At 35.1% G+C, this 19,657-nt stretch overlaps 1 protein-coding gene and 1 non-coding gene across 2 annotated transcripts in view; one reads left to right on the top strand and one right to left on the bottom strand.

Annotated features, from left to right (window-relative positions):
• ZBTB10 (zinc finger and BTB domain containing 10) overlaps positions 1 to 19,657 on the top strand; it is a 62,459-nt gene that overhangs the window by 30,043 nt on the left and 12,759 nt on the right. The window contains 3 exon segments of the mRNA XM_074206847.1: positions 3,728 to 3,826; positions 18,299 to 18,475; positions 19,223 to 19,395. Of these exon segments, the coding sequence (XP_074062948.1) occupies positions 3,728 to 3,826; positions 18,299 to 18,475; positions 19,223 to 19,395 (449 nt within the window).
• Positions 1,232 to 1,341, bottom strand: LOC141503625 (U6 spliceosomal RNA). The gene has a single exon (XR_012472970.1). It is a non-coding gene; the product is annotated as a U6 spliceosomal RNA (small nuclear RNA).

Below are 19,657 nucleotides of genomic sequence, written 5' to 3'. Positions count from 1 at the left end.
AATAGTCCTTGGTCTTTGTTCAAACACAGTTCTTTCTGTGGATACAAATAGTGTTTTCCATTGCAGACAGCCCCAAATTGTCCCTTATTGTTGCACTGATGGAATGAGCGAGTCCATCAAGGTTGCTCATCACCCCCATGTTGCTGTTAGGGTGTACAGTGTTTTTCTGGTTCTGCTCATCCGCACTCAGCATCAGTTCATGCAAATCCCTCCAGTCTTCCCTGAAATCCCGTCCCTCCTGGTTTCTAATAGAACAATAGTGTTCCATGACATACATATACCATAGTTTGCTAAGCCATTCCCCAATTGAAGGACATTTACTGGATTTCCAATTCTTTGCCACCACAAACAGGGCTGCTATAAATATTTCTGTACAAGTAACGTTTTTACCCTTTTTCCTCATCTCTTCAGGGTATAGACCCAGTAGTGGTATTGCTGGGTCTCAAAGGGTATGCACATTTTTGTTGCCCCTTTGGGCATAATTCCAAATAGCTCTCCAGAAGGGTTGGATGAGTTCACAGCTCCACCAACAGTGTAATAGTGTCCTAGATTTCCCACATCCTTTCCAACAATGACTCAGTTCTCTGTATATTTTAGAAATGAGTCCTTTGTCAGAATCATTAGTTGTAAAGATTGTTTCCCAATTTACTACATTTCTTTTGATCTTGGTTACATTGGTTTTATCTGTGCAAAAACTTTTTAATTTAATGTAATCGAAATCATCTAATTGGATTTTGGTGATGTTCTCCAACTCTTCCTTAGTCATAAACTGTTTCCCTTTCCATAGATCTGACAGCTAGACTAGTCCTTGATCTTCTAATTTGCTTATAGTATTGTTTTTTTTTTTTTTATGTCTATGTCCTGTAACCATTTGGATCTTATCTTGGTAAAGGGTGTGAGGTGTTGGTCTAATCTAAGTTTCTTCCATACTAACTTCCAGTTTTCCCATTAATTTTTATCAAAGAGGGAGTTTTTATCCCAGTGGCCAGACTCTTTGGGTTTATCAAACAGCAGATTACTATAATCATCTCCTGCTTTTACACCTAGTCTATTCCACTGGTCCACCACTCTATTTCTTAGCCAATACCAAACAGTTTTGATGACTGATGCTTTATAATATAATTTTAGATCAGGTAGGGATAAGCCACCTTCTTTTGCAACTTTTTTTCATTAAGCTCCTGGCAATTCTTGACTTTTTATTTCTCCATATGAATTTACTTACAATTTTTTAAAAAATATGGAACGCTTCACGAGTTTGCATGTCATCCTTGCATAGGGGTCATGCTAATAATCTTCTCTGTATCGTTCCAATTTTAGTGTATGTGCTGCCAAAGTGAGCACCTTGTAAAGTATTTAAGAACTGGTTCCTACACCCCAGGTTAAAAAACCTTTAAATAAATTGATTTTCTTTTTTTCTTTTATTAAAGATTTTATTTGAGTTTTACAATCCCCCCCCAATCTTATCCCCCCCCAACAGAAAGCAATCTGTCAGTTTTTACTTTGTTTCCATGTTGTACATTGATCCAAATTGAGTGTGATGAGAGAGAACTCATATCCTTAAGGAAGAAACAAAAAGTATAAGAGATTCCCTAAATTAAAGGGAATAATCCTTGAACTTTGTTCAAACTCCACAGGTCTTTATCTGGATACAGATAGTATTCTCCATTGCAGACAGCCCAAAATTGTTCCCGATTGTTGCACTGATGGAATGAGTAAGTCCATCAAGGTTGATCATCACCCCCATGTTGCTGTTAGGGTATACATAAATTGATTTTCTTAAATTTCTTTGGATCTTCTGATTCTTTCTGCAATTATATTGAGTCAAAAATTAGGACCATTAGTGTTTTCCAAATCATTATAGCAATAAACAAGTTAATTTATGGAATTTTATATTGTTGATTAAAGAAAGTTTATTTCTTTTTATTAATGGTGAAAATTAGGACATCTATTGAATATAGTGGATAGACATTAGTAATTGAAAAAGGCAGTTTAAACAGATAAGCATATTGCTCTTTCCTTTCAGTTCCTTTGTCTCTTTTGTCCCTTTTTTTTCAGGGCTTGCTTCTCACCTCTTTATGAATAAAATCTATTTTATTTGGGATTGGAGTGCTTAATTATATTCTGCTAAAGTTTTAAGTAAAACCTAAAGATGACCCAGATATACCCTGTAATCTTTGGAATTGAAGAATTGAATTGTATTCAATAGACCTGAAGATGTAACCCCAAATGTTAGGGATATTGCTACTTAAGTATTTGTAAAATATCAATTTGAGTAACTGATCAAAAATATCATTTTAAATTTTTCTCATCACAGAATGAACACTGGATATTATGTAGGTTTATATTTAACTCATGATTATCTATTCAACAGCTATTTCCCTCTTTCTTTATTCTCTTACTTTCTTTTCTTAAGTTACCTAAAGTGACTATATAGAACATTGGGTCTGGAGTCAGTGGGACCTCAGTTAGCTGTATGTCCTGAATAAGTTACTTATCTTTGCTTGCTTCAGTTTCCTCAACAGAAAAATGGGGATAATAATAGTACCTTCTTGCAGGGTTATTGTGAGGATTAAATTAGTTTGTTTAAAAAATAAAGCAGGGGTGGCTAGGTGGCCCAGTGGATAAAGCACTGGCCCTGGAGTCAGGAGTACCTGGGTTCAAATCCAGTCTCAGACACTTAATAATTACCTAGCTGTGTGGCCTTGGGCAAGTTCACTTAAAACCCATTGCTTTGAAAAATCTAAAAAAAAAATAGTTTAAAAATAAAGCAGTTCTCTGAGTGCCTATAATAGCACCTTGCTTCTCACCTCCCAACCCCAGGAACATTACTTTTTAGAGTTAACAGCCCCTTTCAGATGAAGTCCAAAATTTGTTGTAAGGTTATAAATTATAATTTTTCATACACGAACCCCATTAACTGAAAAGAATGATTTTTTTTCTTTCTTGTATGGATAATTTAGGATTCTTCCATTTATTGGGCAATTTTGCATATTAAAAATAGTTTTTGAGTCTTGTTTTGTATTTCAATACTTACAACCTCAGTGTTTTTTTTTAATCTCCCCCCCCCCCCCCAAGCTAACAGGATTAAGTGGCTGGATTTGAACTCAGATACTCCTGACTCCAGGGCTGGTGCTCTGCCCACTGTGCCACCTAGCTGCTGCTACTTGTTAATTCTTTTTTAGGTTTTTTTGTAAGGCAAATGGGGTTAAGTGGCTTGCCCAAGGCCACACGGCTAGGTAATTATTAAGTGCCTGAGACTGGATTTGGACCCACGTATTCCTGACTCCAGGACAGGAGCTTTATCCACTGCACCACCTAGCCGCCCCTCCTTGTTAGTTCTAATGTATTTTGCAGACTCCCCAGAACCTATGTTTTCACTGATATGGTTCAAAATACATCATTTCTAAACAATTGCTAAACAGTTTCTAAAAATCTCACCCATAATTTAATGCTCAGGTCTGACTTATATTTATTATCCATAAATACTTAATATTCTCACTTCTTTTTTTCTCTTGTCAGTACCAATTATAGCCCTGATATATGAATTTAGACCTTGATTGTTCAATTTATGTCAGTCTTGGCTTCTCAGCTAGAGTTTAAGGACATTCTGCCACCCAGTTAACTGTTGAGTATATATAGTAGACATACTATTAATATGCATATGAAACTTTAAAAGTAGGGAAATATTTTGTGAATAACACTGTATTATTCTATATGTCCTTTTCAGATTTGGATGGTGCTCTACTTTCAGGGCCAGACTGTGATAGGAACATGAATTCAGGTTTGCTGGCTGAAGCTAACTCAAGTCAAGATGGAGGTGATGCTGGTAGGTACTAGGTGCAGTTTGAACTTTGAAGAGTGACATTAAAAGGATTTGGAGTATAGATTAGAGAGGATAGAGATGGATTAACTTTGTTTGGAAATGTCTGACTGATGACTTAAGGAATTTTACTTTTATATCCCAGTCATCCTTATAGTAATGATATATCATTGGAACATTTTACTATATAGAATCTCAGATTATATTTGTTGAACATATCAGCAAAACTAAAACCATTTGAGTATTATATGAATAATTTTCTGTGCTGTTTTAGATGGAGGTAAATACTTGCGTAATTTATTGGATAGTGTCATCCAATAAATGGTTGGGATAACTTAACCATTCAAATCCTTCCATGACACATTATGGCTTTAGTGTATCAGGTATTTCAGTTAATCTCTAAGTACCCTAAGCAACTCTCCTAAGATTATGTTTACAGAAAAATTTGCTCATCTGCATTGGTAGAAGAGTTTCCCCTAATTCCTAAGGGAATCCAGTGTCCCCCAAATCAATGAAATCAGAGGTCCAGAACAATTTTTTCTAATTATGGAGATTTTGGGGAAAAGAAGGTATGTGCAAAGGCAAAAATGTGGGAAAATGAAACAAAAGACGATTAGCAGTGATTAGATTATTAGACAAGAATGATTTTTAAATCATACTAGAAAAAAAAATTTGTGGATCTATATATTTTAGTCCTTTAAAGGTTTTGAAATTTCATTTACATCTCTGCTACCTCTTCTGAGTAAAAATAACATCCTATCAGCCATCTAGTAATGAACCTCCTTGAACTTAAATATGCTGGCATCTTCAGATTAGTAGAAGGCATATTTCCAGTTTGGAAGGGACTTGCTATTGCTTAGTCATCCAATGTCAACTCCATACCTCGATGACCCATTGTGTACTTTAATAGAGAAGATTATATGCATAAGTACACATGTGATTAATGGAATAAAAATTTTTGTTATAATGGAATGAGAATATAAATTCTTAAGTGTCTGAGGCTGGATTTGAACTAAGGTACTCCTGACTCCAGGGCTGGTGCTCTATCCACTGCGCCACCTAGCTGCCCCTACTCAACTTTTTAAAGTTGCCTCTTTTTACAACCATTATGATACAACTTTTAGAGTTGTTATAACTGAAAAAAATCATTACTTGGTGGTGGCAACTTGGGGTGAGACTTGCTGAGCTTAAGTGGGATAGGCACGGGTGATTGGCATATAGTTCAATTCAAGATCCAAAATGGAAGCCTTTGTTTTCTAGCTTGATATATTGATGATGGTGTTTCTCAGAGAAGATCATGACATCAGAAAAGTGATGCCATGACAAGCATATGAATTAGATTTAAATGAGGGGGGTTCTGTTCTAGGTCACCAACCTCACTTTCTCCAGGGTCTAGTGCTCAGATATGGATTAGGATGACTGCAAATGACTGTGAATGAATCAGTTAAGTGATTTACCCAAGGTGAAGTGTCTGAGGTTTCATTTGACTTTAGATCCTCCAGACTAGGAGCACTTTAGTAGTCAATACTCTACCCTTAGCACAGTCTAGCTGCCCTGGGAGAATCCCAACTTTTTCTACTAGATCAAGCCAATAATATATATCACAGGACTTTTGCCTCTTAAAAGGGTACTTAATAGCATTTTAGTGAAAGTTGTTTTGCAGTTGCCTAAGAGTGGTTTCCTTTTAGGTTAGCTGCATGGGTAAAAGTGGAAGTAAATGGTCAAGGGAATTGAGCTACCTGGCATTCACATCTGTCTTTCAGGGAGAAAAATCATTAGTAATTAATAAAATGATTAGTTATTTATGCTTGATTAATATTCTTAAAAGTCATCATTTCTTTGTTATTTTAATATGTGGAATTTCATTGCACCCAAGGCTAATTAAATTTTAAAAAAACTTACATGGGGCAGCTAGGTGGCGCAGTGGATAGAGCACCAGCCCTGGAGTCAGGAGTACCTGGGTTCAAATCCAGTCTCAGACACTTAATAATTACCTAGCCGTGTGGCCTTGGGCAAAACCACTTAACCCCATTTGCCTTGCAAAAAACCTTACTTTGAAGTCTTCCTGTAGGAATTTGGCACTGTGTGCTTTCTATTTTTGCAAACAGTTTATATAATATTGTAGTTATTTTATCTGTCTTATTTCACTTAAAGTTCATTTGAATCTAGAGTTTTTTCTTTAGCAGTTTTGTTTATTGCTTGTTCGGTTTCTATTGGGATTGAATTGTCTAAATTCTTGTTCTTGTTCTTTTAATCCAAGTATTTTATATTTTTGTAAGGTTCATCCATTTTATTTGAGTATTCATTTTTTTCAAATTATCTGTTATACAGATCCTACAATATTGCTTCTGTTTCTCCATCACTCAAATTTCTGTTTTCTATAAGAATTTCCTCTTTTTTAGTTAGTTTCCTCTTTTTTCTATTCATTTTTAGTTTTAATTAGAAATTCTATAGCTATGCCACTAGATTCTTGAGTCCAAATTTGTTTCCTTGTGTTCAAGTATAGTTTATTACCCTCATTTTATAGACTAGTATATCCAAAACTGAAAATATGCCTCCTCTCTTTTTGAGGTTTATCTGTTGGGAACAGAGTTGTTACCCAACTTTAGATTGTGAGTAGCATAAATTAAATCTGAGCAGGTCCAATTTCTTTCTAGTTCAGCAATTTTTGAACATCCTTATAGTATGAAACATAGCCAAAATAAACTCTTAGGATTGGACTTCATAGCCAGCAAGGCACATTTGTCCTCTGTCAGTCCTTGTAACATTCACAGACATAAGTTCCCCGTGTTAGATTTGCATCTGTTTCAAGGATTCATCTTGTTCATATCTATATTTTTGAAGTAAAAATTTTTTTTAAATAATAATGATACTGTGTTGAAACATGTTATCCTGTTGGCTTAAGATGTGATGGTGAAGATACTGATGAAGGCATTTCTTGGCCCCACATGGCCAATGTGGGGATTTTGTTAATGAGACTAGAGAGTTCCAAAGAAACTCTTAACTGCCATAGTTAATTTATTTTTTAGATTTTTTTCAAGGCAATGGGGTTAAGTGGCTTGCCCAAGGCCACAGGGCTAGGTAATTATTAAGTGTCTGAGGTTGGATTTGAACCCAGGGACTCCCGACTCTAGTGCTCTATTCACTGTGCCACCTAGCTGCCTCCATAGTTAAGCCCTGTTACTTTCCTGCCTGTTACTTTTTTTGTCTGTCTTGTAACCTCAGCTTCTGCATCCCAAAAGTTTGTTATTAATCCCTGTTCTAGCTCCATAAATAGTATTCTTCCTTTGTTGTGTCTGTTATATCTGTCCTAACAGATCAATTTTTCCCTGCCTCTGTTTTCAGATTTAAAATACTTTATAAAACTCAGAAAAACATGGCTTTTTTAAGGATCTCTTGCCAAGAGACCTTTTTTATATTTTGAACTATGCTCCAGAAAGCCAAATTTCTTTTATTGATACCTTTTTGTTTTTGCAACACATTCAACTCCAAATACCTCCTTGCCAAGTGAGGAATTCCTTTTAAAGAACCAGTTGTGAGTGATAGTACAATTAAACAAAACTTGTTTTCAGGTTTGAACTGAGAATTCATTGATAGATAAGTGGTGACTTGCCTCTCTGAGACAATTTTGCATATTAATCTCTGTTAGGAAATGACTGGAATGATAGGATGTAGAAAAAAATCTGAATGATTCCCAGTAATTAATCTTATCTATTATTCCAGTAATATTTTAGGTCACTATTGAAATTCCTTGTTTAAAAATGAGTTAATATGAACAGATAATTTTAACCTCTGACCTCCAGTGAAAGGAATGAATCATAGTAAAAGAAACAAAAAAAGTTCTTGTAAACTTGAATCATGTGCGTTTCAAGCTATAATGATTGTTTTGAAAACATGATCAATAAATATATTAGGGAACATTTCACAAGTGACGAATAAAAATTAAGAAACTGCACTTCTTCATGGATAATATACAAACTACAACCCTTCCAACTCCCAGTTCAGCAAGTAAACCAAGAATTGTCAAGGTAAAGTGCCATATTTTTATTGTATATCTTCTGCTGCAATCATTGGAGCTGAGCAAGACAAGTTTTATCCATACCTATCCTGACTAATGGACTGCCCAACTTGATCCTGCAGACAGAGGAGTAACCTCATATTGGGCTACTATTGTAGCATTTCTTAAGCTTTTAACATCTAAACGGTGCTACCATTTTTTACTATATTTCTTGTCTATGTGTGTCACTGACAGATTTTTTTGAGCTTTCTGCTCCTAACTCCTATTTCCCCTGTTTTGCTTTTTATATTTTATTGCATCATTTTGCTTAGCATGGTGGGTTATAGCAGAACTTGCCAGTAGCTGTTTTTTTATAGCTATGTTTCCTACTGCATTCTATTTTATTGTATCTTGTTGTATTTATTACTACTACTACTACTACTACTACTAAGGTGTTTATTGTTGCTAATATGAAACCAAGCTTTCCTGTAAGTTTGTAAAATCAAAAATAATAATTTCAGTACGTCTTAAACAGGATTTTTGTGAGGAATGAAAGTTTTGTAAAATTTGAAGCATTGTGGATGTGTGTGGGTGTGGGTGTGTCCAGGATTTAAAATTTGTATTTTACTTTGTATATTTATATTTTTTAAAGTTTTTAAAGTTGGAGCGGCTAGGTGGCGCAGTGGATAAAGCACCGGCCCTGGAGTCAGGAGTACCTGGGTTCGAATGCAGTCTCAGACACTTAATAATTACCTAGCTGTGTGGCCTTGGGCAAGCCACTTAACCCCATTTGCCTTGCAAAAAAAAAAAAATTTTTTTTTTACAGTTGCTTCACTCTCAGAACACTTTTTTTCCCTCAGATTCTGAGAGGTTAGATGATGTTGCTATAAAATCATGGACCTCCCTCCTAGAAGAACAATAGCATTCCCTTGTTGATCTTTGATTTCTATGACAAGACTTATGGCACCATGTAGTTATGGCTAACGACAGATTAAGTCCTTGTACAGGTACCTGACATGTGACTAAGGAAGAGGTCTGTGGGCTAAACAGAGAAAACAACCCCCAGTGGGATTGGATGCTGAGAAAACATGTTAAGACGATGAGAATTAATGGCAAATGGGGAAGGATGGGTTAGGGAAGAGGGAGAAGGGGGGGGACCCCGATATATAATTCAGATACATGCGCGAGCGCACACACACACCCATAACTCATACTGCATTGGGGAACACAGAGCCACAGGTCCATTTGACTGGAAGGGTGTGTTCCTGCTATAAAGGACAGTATACTCCAGAAGGGCTCTTCTCAGAGCAATTTTGACCCTTTCTCTTTTGACCAAATTTATTTTGTACAGAAGAGATCTGGACCAAATGTTATTTTAGAGATTTATTAGGGAGAAAAGTTGGTGGTAAACAAACTACTGTTAGGGGAGTTTACATGTCAGGGAGAAAAGCAGACAATATTCGGGGGGGGGCACATAATTGTGCTAACCTTAGAAAAAATATTGTTAGTGTTTTTCTATGTATGTTATCTTGATGGCCTCAAGACTATTGGGCCTAGTGGATTTCCATGCATAGATATTCTATAAACTATAGCTTCCCTTAAAGAATCTGCCGTGATGGTTTCAAGACCACTGGCCCTAATTTAATACATGGGAACAGTTAAGGTTTTAAGACTTCTAACTAAGAACCTTAATTGTAGTGTTGCTTGTCCATTGACCACAAAAAATGAAGATTAGGTTATGACTGATTTAGCTATAGTCAGTTCAGTCTTTGCCAAGATGATAAGTTCAGTGATTTCAGGTTTATCATGCTGAGAAATTCTTTATTAAATGAAATATTTCAAGGAAAACATCCAAAACCCTAGATTTGATTTTAGGGTTTCAGTTTTAATTCTATCAGATCTGTCTAGTAAAATCCTGAATTCAATATCTGTAATTTTGATATGTTTCTAGCATTTGGAATACTGAATAAACATTACCATAAAAACATTGTTAGTGCATTTTCACTACCAAAATAACAATCTCTATAAACTTTGAGAGTACCAGAGAGGAAAGCCATTTTTTTTGTGTGAGAGAAGGAAGAATTGTTTAGTACCTCCTTTCTGATGGGCTTTCTTTTAATTTTCTTTTTATTTGAGGATTGGCTTTTATATTCCTGACTTCCTGATTAAGCCTCACAGGACTAGAAATGCAGTGGGCACTGCATTTCTTAGGAGTCAAAAATTTAAGTGGATTTTTTGTGATATTTTATTTTTTTTAATTACTTCTTATGAAAGTTTTTCAACATTCATCCACTTTTAAGTTATACATTTGCCTAATACCTTCTCTTCCCAACTCCCCTCATCATTTGAAAATATTAATTGTAGGAAAAAAATGTTAAGTGTTTGATTCAGGAATATAGCTTGAGATTTTGCCATCTAAATTTCTTCTATAATATGATGACAGATCCATTACAGATCATAGCCTCTGGATCCTACTGCTTCTTTCTTTTCTTTCTTGCTTTCTTTTCTTCTTTCTTGATCAACAATACTATGGTGTCTTATTTTCTGAGAAATTTTCATTAGGTTCACCATTATGTTCAAATACCTATTCCCATATTGTCTTACTACAGAGGGCAATAAACACCCATCATCTTAGTACTGGTACCTCAGAAGTTTTATATCTCCTTGGTGACACTGCCCCTACTCTAATATAGGTCCTCATCACCTCAAGCCTGGATTATTGAAATAGCCTGATTGAAGTAGCCTGCTTCAAGTCTATTTTCCAATTAACCACTAAGAAATTCAGGTACAGTCATAGCATGCGTATACATGCACACGCACACACACACACCCCTATTAATTCAATTCCAGTGACTTTCTGTTACAGTACTATTAGGCATTCAAAGCCCTTCGTCACTTGCTATCCTGCTCTGTTTTCCCAGTCTTCTTAACCCTTACTCTTTGATCGAGTGACACTAACTTTCCATATGTTTCAGGGAAAAAATCCTCCATCTTTTGGCTCTGAACAGTTTCTCTGGCTGTCCCTCATGGCTAGAAAGCTCTCATTCCACTCCATTCTGATTACTGACTTCGCTGACTTCCTTTAAATTTCCTGTTTATGTCTTGTTTCTTTGTACCTGAATTCATTGTCTCCTCCATTAGTGAGGTTAGTGAGTTTCCTGAGGGCAGGAAATGTCTCTGTTTTTGTATCCCTAGCATTTAGTGCATAGTGCCTGTTGTTCAGGGAAGATGCCGTGACATGCTTGGGAATTGTATTTGAGTTGAGGGGATGTTAAGTCACCAGTCGCACTTACTTCTCCAGAGCCATTTAGGTCCAGTGGTCAAATATGAATCAGAACTACTGGAGCTGCATGAGAAGAATCGGATTAAGTGACTTGTCCAAGGTCACAGAAGCTAGTTAGCATCAAGTGTCAGATTTGAGTCCTCCTGACTCCAGGGCCTGTACTTTGTCCCCTGTACCATTATCACACCTGTTTTGCATCCCAATGGAACCAGATAGTGCCTATAGGTGCTTAATAAATGTTGATTGATGGATTATTAAAAACCCTAATCAGGGATAGTTTGCTTTCATTAGATGAATATAGGATCTGATCTTATTTCTTTTCTTTTCCCTCCTTAAAATTCTCAGTCCTTTTAGATTTCTGCCTTGGTAAGAAAAGAGTTGCTGTCATAACAGGGGCATTAGTAATTTGGCAAAGGTAACTTGAGGAATTAGGCTACTCTGATCAATTTGATGATCTTAACAATCCCAAAGAACTCATAAGAGAAAGAATCAGTACAAATTGAATTATTTTTTTCACTTTATTTTTCTTGGTTTTTTGTTGTTGTTGTTTTGCAACATAACTGATATCATTGCAGGTGGTTGAAGAGTTAGAATGAAAGGATTTGGAACTCAAAATATTAAAAAATTGAATGTTTAAAAAAGGATATGTGAAGAGTTATTATGCTTCTCTTCCTCTAAGCAAAATTAGTTAAATGTGTTATTGTTCCTCCTTTGTTATCTCTAAATGAATTTGACTGTACTTTTAGATATATAGTGTGTACCTTCTTGCCTGGAGACCCTCTGGCAGTAATGTATTATAAGCAAATTTTTATTCATTTATGGTCCCATTAGTTCCCTTTCAACTCATGAGGTATTAGTGAAGTTATGCTGGTGTTTTGTGATCACTTCTATGTTTGTCTGTCTCTCTAATACACACCATTCCTTTAATGTATCAGAATTTTGTCAGAAATCAAAGCAGCTCACTTAGTTTGATAACTCTACCCTCTTTCAATTTATCTTCCAGTTTGTTTTTTTTTGGGGGGGTGGGGCAGGGGTTCTGACATAGTCAGTATACCACAGTATGAAACCTTTGATTTGAATGTTCCTCAACCAGTCTAAATGAGAGGGCTTTCAGATTCTCTGCAATCCCCTCTACAAGCTATACAAATCTCTGTGAACTTTGAAACACTAATGGAATTTCAGTAGTGATTTTGAAGTTGCTGTTGGAATAGCCCAATCTCTTTTACACTGTGACTTCACAAAGCCCATCTTTGGGGTCTTGAAAAGACCCAAAAAGACGTACTGAAAGTAGCAAGAGGATTAAATTTTAAAACCTTCATATGAAGCAAAAATTGTTAACTTTTGGTTTTCGATTACCCCCTTTGGAATTTTGGTAAAGTCTTTGCAGAATGTTTTTAAATAAAAAGAAATGAAAAATTTCAGTAAAACTTTTTTAAAAAAAGTTAAGGCAATGGGGTTAAGTGACTTGCCCAAGGTCACACAGCTAGGTAAATGTCTGGGGCTGGATTTGAACTCAGGTCCTCCTGACTCCAGGGCTGGTACTCTATCCACTGTGCTCAACTAGCTGCCATAGAGAATAACTACTTAATAACCGAAGCAGTCTGACTCAGAAAAGCGGGAGGATATATCTGTATATGAATGCTGTTTTCATATCTACAGATAGATATGAATACTCAGTCTCTCCAGTATTGGCCCTTGACCTGGTTCTGTAAGCAAGAAATATCTGTTCTACCTTGGCTTTTTGGATGAGATGGTAGCTCTTTTGTCTTACACTTGGTCTTCTAGATTCCTGTACTGACTTCCACTTCCCAAGATTAGTGTCTGAACTGTGCCACCCTTCTTTTGAGGTGTAGAACGCTGAATCTTGAAGACCTGTTGTATTATGAATTGATTATCATTGTTACTGCCCAGCACTTTCAGGTTTCCTAGCCTGAGAGGTTCTCCAGAACTGTCAAACCTACACTTTAGGGTTTTTAACAGGTTTTTTGATCTGGCCTTGGTGAAGGCACTCCTCCCTATATTCTCTTGGCTGATCTTTTGTGTGATTTGTAGGATTTGTTTCCTTAGTTCTGTTTATTGCACTTTGCCTCAGTGCATGCAAATTTTCTCTTGCCTAAGAGCAGCTAGCAGTGGTGGATTAAAATCCAATTTTCACTTCTCAGGTCTAGCTACCACATTGACCTTTCAAAGTAAGATAACCGTAGTTTCTCATAGGATTTCTTTATCGTTATTCAATTTCATCTGTACCTCAGAGTAGGCATGGGGAAGTTGATCTGCCTGCCTTTTGTTGAGACAGCCATCTCATCTAGAAGTCAGATTCTTTTTTTTTATAAATTAATTTTTTTTCAGAAAAAAAATTAAATCTTGTTTTTTCTCTCCCTCTATTTCATTCCTCCTTTCCCTGCCTCTTTGATCACTGAGGAAGAAAAAAGGAAAAGAAAAGAAAAGACTTTTTTTACAAACAGAACAGTGGGAGACTCTGCATTGGCTATGGAAAAAAAAAGATATCTTTTCCACTACTCTTAAATATATCAAGTAGAGTGGGCATAATATTTCATCATGAGTATTCTGGAATAATGAATGACCATTGTGGCAGAGTTCCTAAGTCACAAGTTATTTGTATTCTTTACTGTATAAAGGTGATGGTGGGATATCGTGCAACCACACTGAAAAATAGAAATGATCATAAATCTTTTGAAGTATTTGGAACATAGGTACTCTGCAGTATGGTTACACATTGTTTTGAGTTTTTAAAAAAAGGTGTTGGACTACATAGCTAGTCAGCCTCTAAAGCTCATTAGGGCATTAGTCCCCTAGTTCCTCATGGAAGAATGTTCTGTTACAAAATTTGGCATTTTTATTCTGTGTACTCCCAGTAAGATTGTATTACTTTTCAAAGGTTAATAGTTTGTGATATTAAATACCTGGAATAAAGTTGTGAAACATGGACATTCCAGAGTCAAATTCATTGATACTAATTCTGTATAAGGGATTTCAAGATCCATGGTTTTGCTATGATATAGGCACATAAATAACCACCACGACCACTGCACACTCCTACAAATGCAGATACTTTTTTTTAAAAAACAAGAAGTAACATTAAGTATACTTCATCTAAAATTTTTTTTTCAGGTTTCCTTGTTCCATTATTAGTTCAAGTCAGGAAAGCCATCATCATTCTTAAAACGATAGTATTTAACTGTAGAATGGTTACTGTCTTGCCTTTATAGTGATGTTTTTTTGCCTTTTTTTTTTTTGCAAGGCAATGGGTTTCAGTGACTTGCCCAAAGTCACACAGCTAGGTAGTTATTAAGTGTCTGAGGCTGGATTTGAACTCAGGTCCTCCTGATTTGGGACCGGTGCTCTATCCACTGTGACACCTGGCTGCCACGGTTTCATTGTTTTTTTAAGTAAAACCAATAAGTACTAATCAAGGTACTCAGAAATGGAAAATTCCCTCAACCTTCAAATCAGGAAATTTTGCATCAAATTATTATTCCCTTGGGACAAACTTGTTTCATTTATTGAAAAATTTAGCATATCATCAGTACTAATTCTGTCATATAATTGGTCCTTAGAATAATCTGTGATTTCCATTTTAAGAGTTTTATTTAATGTCTCCTTAATATTTCATTACTTTTTAAAAGATTTTGAAGTACTATTCTAAGTTTATGTTGTCTTGTTTTTATCCTTGTGGTTTTTATTTTGTGGTATAGCTTCGAGGTAAAAAGTTTTTTGCAAAATTATCTTTGCTATTAAAGAATGGGAGGAGGTTAGTAGTACCATAATAAGAGTAGGTAAATACAGATCTAACTCTGTCTGAGGTAGATCAGAAAAATATGACCAATCTTTACATTTAAAACTACTTTCCATACTTCACAGATAACTTGGGTACTTGATGTGAGTCCTTTAGTGGTCAATGCTTTAATTACTTTTTTTTGTATCCTCATTTGCTATTTCTTTTTACTCTCAATAGAATTTTTCCTTAAAAAATCAATACCTGGGGCGGCTAGGTGGCCTTGGAGTCAGGAGTACCTGGGTTTGAATCCAGTCTCAGACACTTAATAATTACCTAGCTGTGTGGCCTTGGGCAAGCCACTTAACCCCATTGCCTTGCAAAAAAAAAACAAAAAAAAACTCAATACCTTTATTGTAGATGACTTCTGATAAGTAGTGAAACAAGGGAGAAGGAGAGGGAGAAACTTAAGAACTTGTAAAATTTTCATGTTTTTAGAAGAATATTTTGATATATAGCAAAAAATATTATTTACACTGCCCATAAATTATAAACTCAAACCACCAACTAGAAGCATTCAAACATGAAAAACTCATAAAAGTAAGTTTGTAGACTTTGAGAGACAGAATTGGAAAAAGCAACAGAAAGCAAATTCTCTGTCCACCTTAACTGAAATTTGAAATTCTGCCACCTTTTATTTTCCTAACGAACATATTTTTAACACTTAAGGACCTTACCTCTCCTAGTATTTGCATTCAATTTTTAAAAGTAAATTTTGATATCCCTTTTTCCCCCATTTCCTAGTTTGTTCTGCTCCCAAAATAAAAAAAAAATTTTGAGGGTGGGAGGGCAGAGGCAGGGAGGAGGAAATCAGTCCAGCAGAAAACTGACTTATTGAAAAAGTTAGCATCATGCTGTACTTTATGTCCATAATCTCCCACCTCTCTGAAGAAGCGGGGGGGCGGGGTTTCAGCAATATTGTTTTTTTACTATATTTCTTAATATAGTAAAGATTGGTCACTCATTAATTTCGACAGCATTCAGTTTGATAATTGTTTGAATTGTTGTGTATATTGTTTCCTTGGTTCTGTTTACTGCACTTTGCCTCAGTGCATGCAAATTTTCTCTAGCCTAAGATGGAGCAGCTAGCAGAGGTGGATTAAAATCCAATTTTCACTTCTCAGGTCCAGCTATCACATTGACCTTTCAAAATTTATATTTGATTAGAGATAGTATCTAATTTTAAACTGATAAAAAAATACATTTAGTGGCTATTGAGGACTGGCCTTGGAGTCAGGAAGATGACTGGAATTCAAGTTCTGCCTTTCAAATTTAATTGCTATATGACCATGGGAAATCACTTAATCTCTGAGTCCCAGGCAAGTCTAAGACTTTATCAGCTAAGATACCCCTATGCATTTGTGGACAAGTTTCCATTTTTAGAGTTCCTCATACAAATGAAATATCTTTGCCTCTAATCTCTCCTTCCCCTCAAATTCAGATTAAAATACTAATTTTATAATTTTTTGAAACAAAAATAATATACATTTTTAATAAAACTGAATGTATTCAAGTAATACAAGCAAAGACAAAAACAAATATCTTGAGTGAAAAAATAGGTAAAATAAAATTCACTTTGACTTAAAAGAGATGGTGATAAGAAAAAGTTGAAAATAATTCTTTAGGCCAGGTTCACTATCATCCAGTAAATGTTGAATGATCAGCAGAAAGTATCAGAAAATAAGATGCAAAAGAAATAATTACTATCTCCATGAATGGTTAGGAGATTTTTTTCCCATTATTTGTTTGACTCAATGCCTGTGAACTTTACTAGGTAAATTTTTTTACCTTTCATTCGTGCCAGTGATACGAGTGGTATTTTATTTTTTTAAAAGGTGGCATGCATTTTAATTTTAGGCTTGAATTTAGTTGTGTAACCTTGCCACTCTGACATTGCTGTTGATCCAGATACGTTAAGCTAAAATATCCATCCTTTTGAGTTGTGAATTATCACATTCCTCTGTGCTATGTATTTCCTTGTAGCCCAGTCTGAACAGAAATTTCTTGACATATTAGCACTCAAGGACTCAATTCTGTTTGTAGTCAATTAGCAGCACCCTGGTAGATCGAAACCTTAACTTGAGAATAATGAAATGTTATGGATTTTTTTTTTTGATACTGAATTGGTGGGTTACTCTGCATCTCTGATTTTATCTGAATCAGCTGGTCAGGTGAATTTTCCATTCACTTGGATATCTGAGGAGATCCCATTTGTCTTAATTGTCAAAATATTTATGACCAACATCCTCCTTTGGTGTGGTGGTCATTTAGGAAAATTGCTTTTGGTTGTTTGCCAAATACCTCACGGCAATAAGCATTTCTGTTCCATAGTGCACAGTCTTCTATATAGGTAAATCTGAACTATTGGGATTTGTAATAATTTTACCCATGGATCAAAATTGGGTCATTACCTTTTTGTAATGTGTAAATGATGATTACTGATATAGGAGTTTGAGCTAACAGTTGTACAGTGTTCCTAGGAATGTGCCCAATCAAGCCAAAGTACTGTGTCTTACCCTCTTCCCCCCCCTTTTCTATTATGTTACACACTTGCAGTCAATCTAGTTATTCTTTCCATTAATTATGCTTCACCAGTAATCATTTCTTCACTGTAGTATATAGCACACCAATGATTTATCCTAGTTTAAACCAGTATCCTTACATCCCTATCTGCATGATAGAAGTGCTTATTGTATCCCAATAACATATCCTTTTCCTTTTCCTTCTCTTCCTCCTTCCATATACTCCTTTCTTCCCCCACTTACCCCCCCCCCCCCCATTGCATTTAAAATACTTAGCTTTCACAGATATATGAATGCTGATAATGGAGTTCACTAGGAAAACAGGTTCAACTATAGGAGAGTGCTGCATCATTTTAGGCATGGTTGTCTTCTTCTTTACTGTTGAACAGATTACAAACTATATTCAGTCTCCAGCAAAAAGCCAAAAAACATCATTCTTTTTCTAGAAGGAATGATAGTATCTCCTTTTTTAGTATTGTATTTCTCTGATGATACATACCACTGGGCTTCTAGCCTAGTCTGTATTTCTATGACTTTGTAGTCATACCTTCTGAGCAGTAATTTATGAAACTACTGGGTCTCTGCAACATTGAAAAATTATTATTAATGAAGTTGATGTGCATAGGTATAATTATTTTTCCAAATTGTATTTGGTATTGCTTTTTTATTTAACAATACTCTTAACATCAAATAGGTACATAAATTCAGAGAAATAAAATTAGAAGTACATACTCATTAACTCTTTCAGAATATGTTGCTTTGTTTAGATGTACAAATATTTGTCAAATACTCAATTTTTTTCCTTCATCTTGAATAAGGTATTAAGTAACATTGCAAATAAGATAATTAAAGGTTAAAAAAAGTTTTTAATTTGTAATAGGTCCTTCAAATGATTTCAAGTATGGATTGTTGCCGGGTACTTCAAATGATTTCAAGTATGGACTGTTGCCGGGTACTTCAAATGATTTCAAGTATGGACTGTTGCCGGGTACTTCAAATGATTTCAAGTATGGATTGTTGCCAGAATCTTGGCCAAAACAGGAAACCTGGGAAAATGGCAAGTAAAACCAAAATTCAAGAATTTTAGAAACTTATTCTAACCATATCTTTAGGTCCTGTAATTTTTCATTTGAACAATTTGCTTAAAATTCTAAGTTGAAATTGCCTATAGGTTTTTATCTCCCTCTGTGCACAATCTCAATCTGTCATTTCAATTATTGGAGATATTGCTTAATATCCAGAGTATTAAGATTTGTTTAGTTAAGGGTGTTGTTTATCTTACAAATTTACAAGGTATTTTGTCTTGGTCTCGAGTGATAAGATTTCAGTGATTCATTTTAGAATTTATAGATCAATGCTTTTAATAAGCTTTTTATTTTAGTATGATAGACAAAGGCAACTAAATCTTGATAGGATGTTTTCTTTTATAAAAGAAGATATTTAAAATATTAAGTTTGTAGTCACTTTAAAATGACAACCACATTAAAATCTGACATGGTCAGGTGAGAGAGACTCATTTATAGAGGCTTTGTTGAAATAATAGAGCAGGCAAGTAAACCAACTGCTTTATTTTTAAAGGTCTGATTATTTCCTGATAAAAGTACATACCTCCTTTTCTTTTCCTGCTTTGGGATCATTCTACTCTTCATATGCATATCAACAGAAGTGGGCAATGGAAAAATGGTCTGCCAGTTTTGCTCATTGTTAACAATTTGGAGAGGGGATTTGGCTAATATTTTTTAGTGTTAATAAATCTTTACCATCTCTCATGTTAGCTGTATTTGATCTTTTTTCTCTTCTAAAGGTGAATCATCTATAATCATGAACAAATTAAAATGCCCTCATTGCAACTATGTAGCCAAATACAGACGAACACTAAAAAGACACTTGCTCATTCATACAGGAGTGAGATCATTTAGCTGTGATATCTGTGGGAAATTGTTTACTCGAAGAGAGCATGTAAAAAGACATTCCCTGGTAAGCAATTTCTTATACTGACTTGAAAATCCTAACTGTATTTGTTAAATATTCTTACTGATGTTTCAAATATTTTAAAATCATTACTTGAGAAGGCCATATGTTTATTTAGTCTTGGTTAGTTAGTGAAGTTAGAATTGAACCAATTCATAAAGCATTCTACAGTGGAGTGAGACATCATATGTGTTCTCCTTTGTGAATATCTATCATACTTTAATCTGTATAGTTATTTTAATATGCTATTATCTATTTAAATATAATG

Source organism: Macrotis lagotis, chromosome X (assembly GCF_037893015.1).
Source record: "Macrotis lagotis isolate mMagLag1 chromosome X, bilby.v1.9.chrom.fasta, whole genome shotgun sequence".
NCBI lineage: Eukaryota > Metazoa > Chordata > Mammalia > Peramelemorphia > Peramelidae > Macrotis > Macrotis lagotis.
Note: the sequence above shows the minus strand (reverse complement) of the source record. Positions and strands in the feature narration are given on the sequence as shown.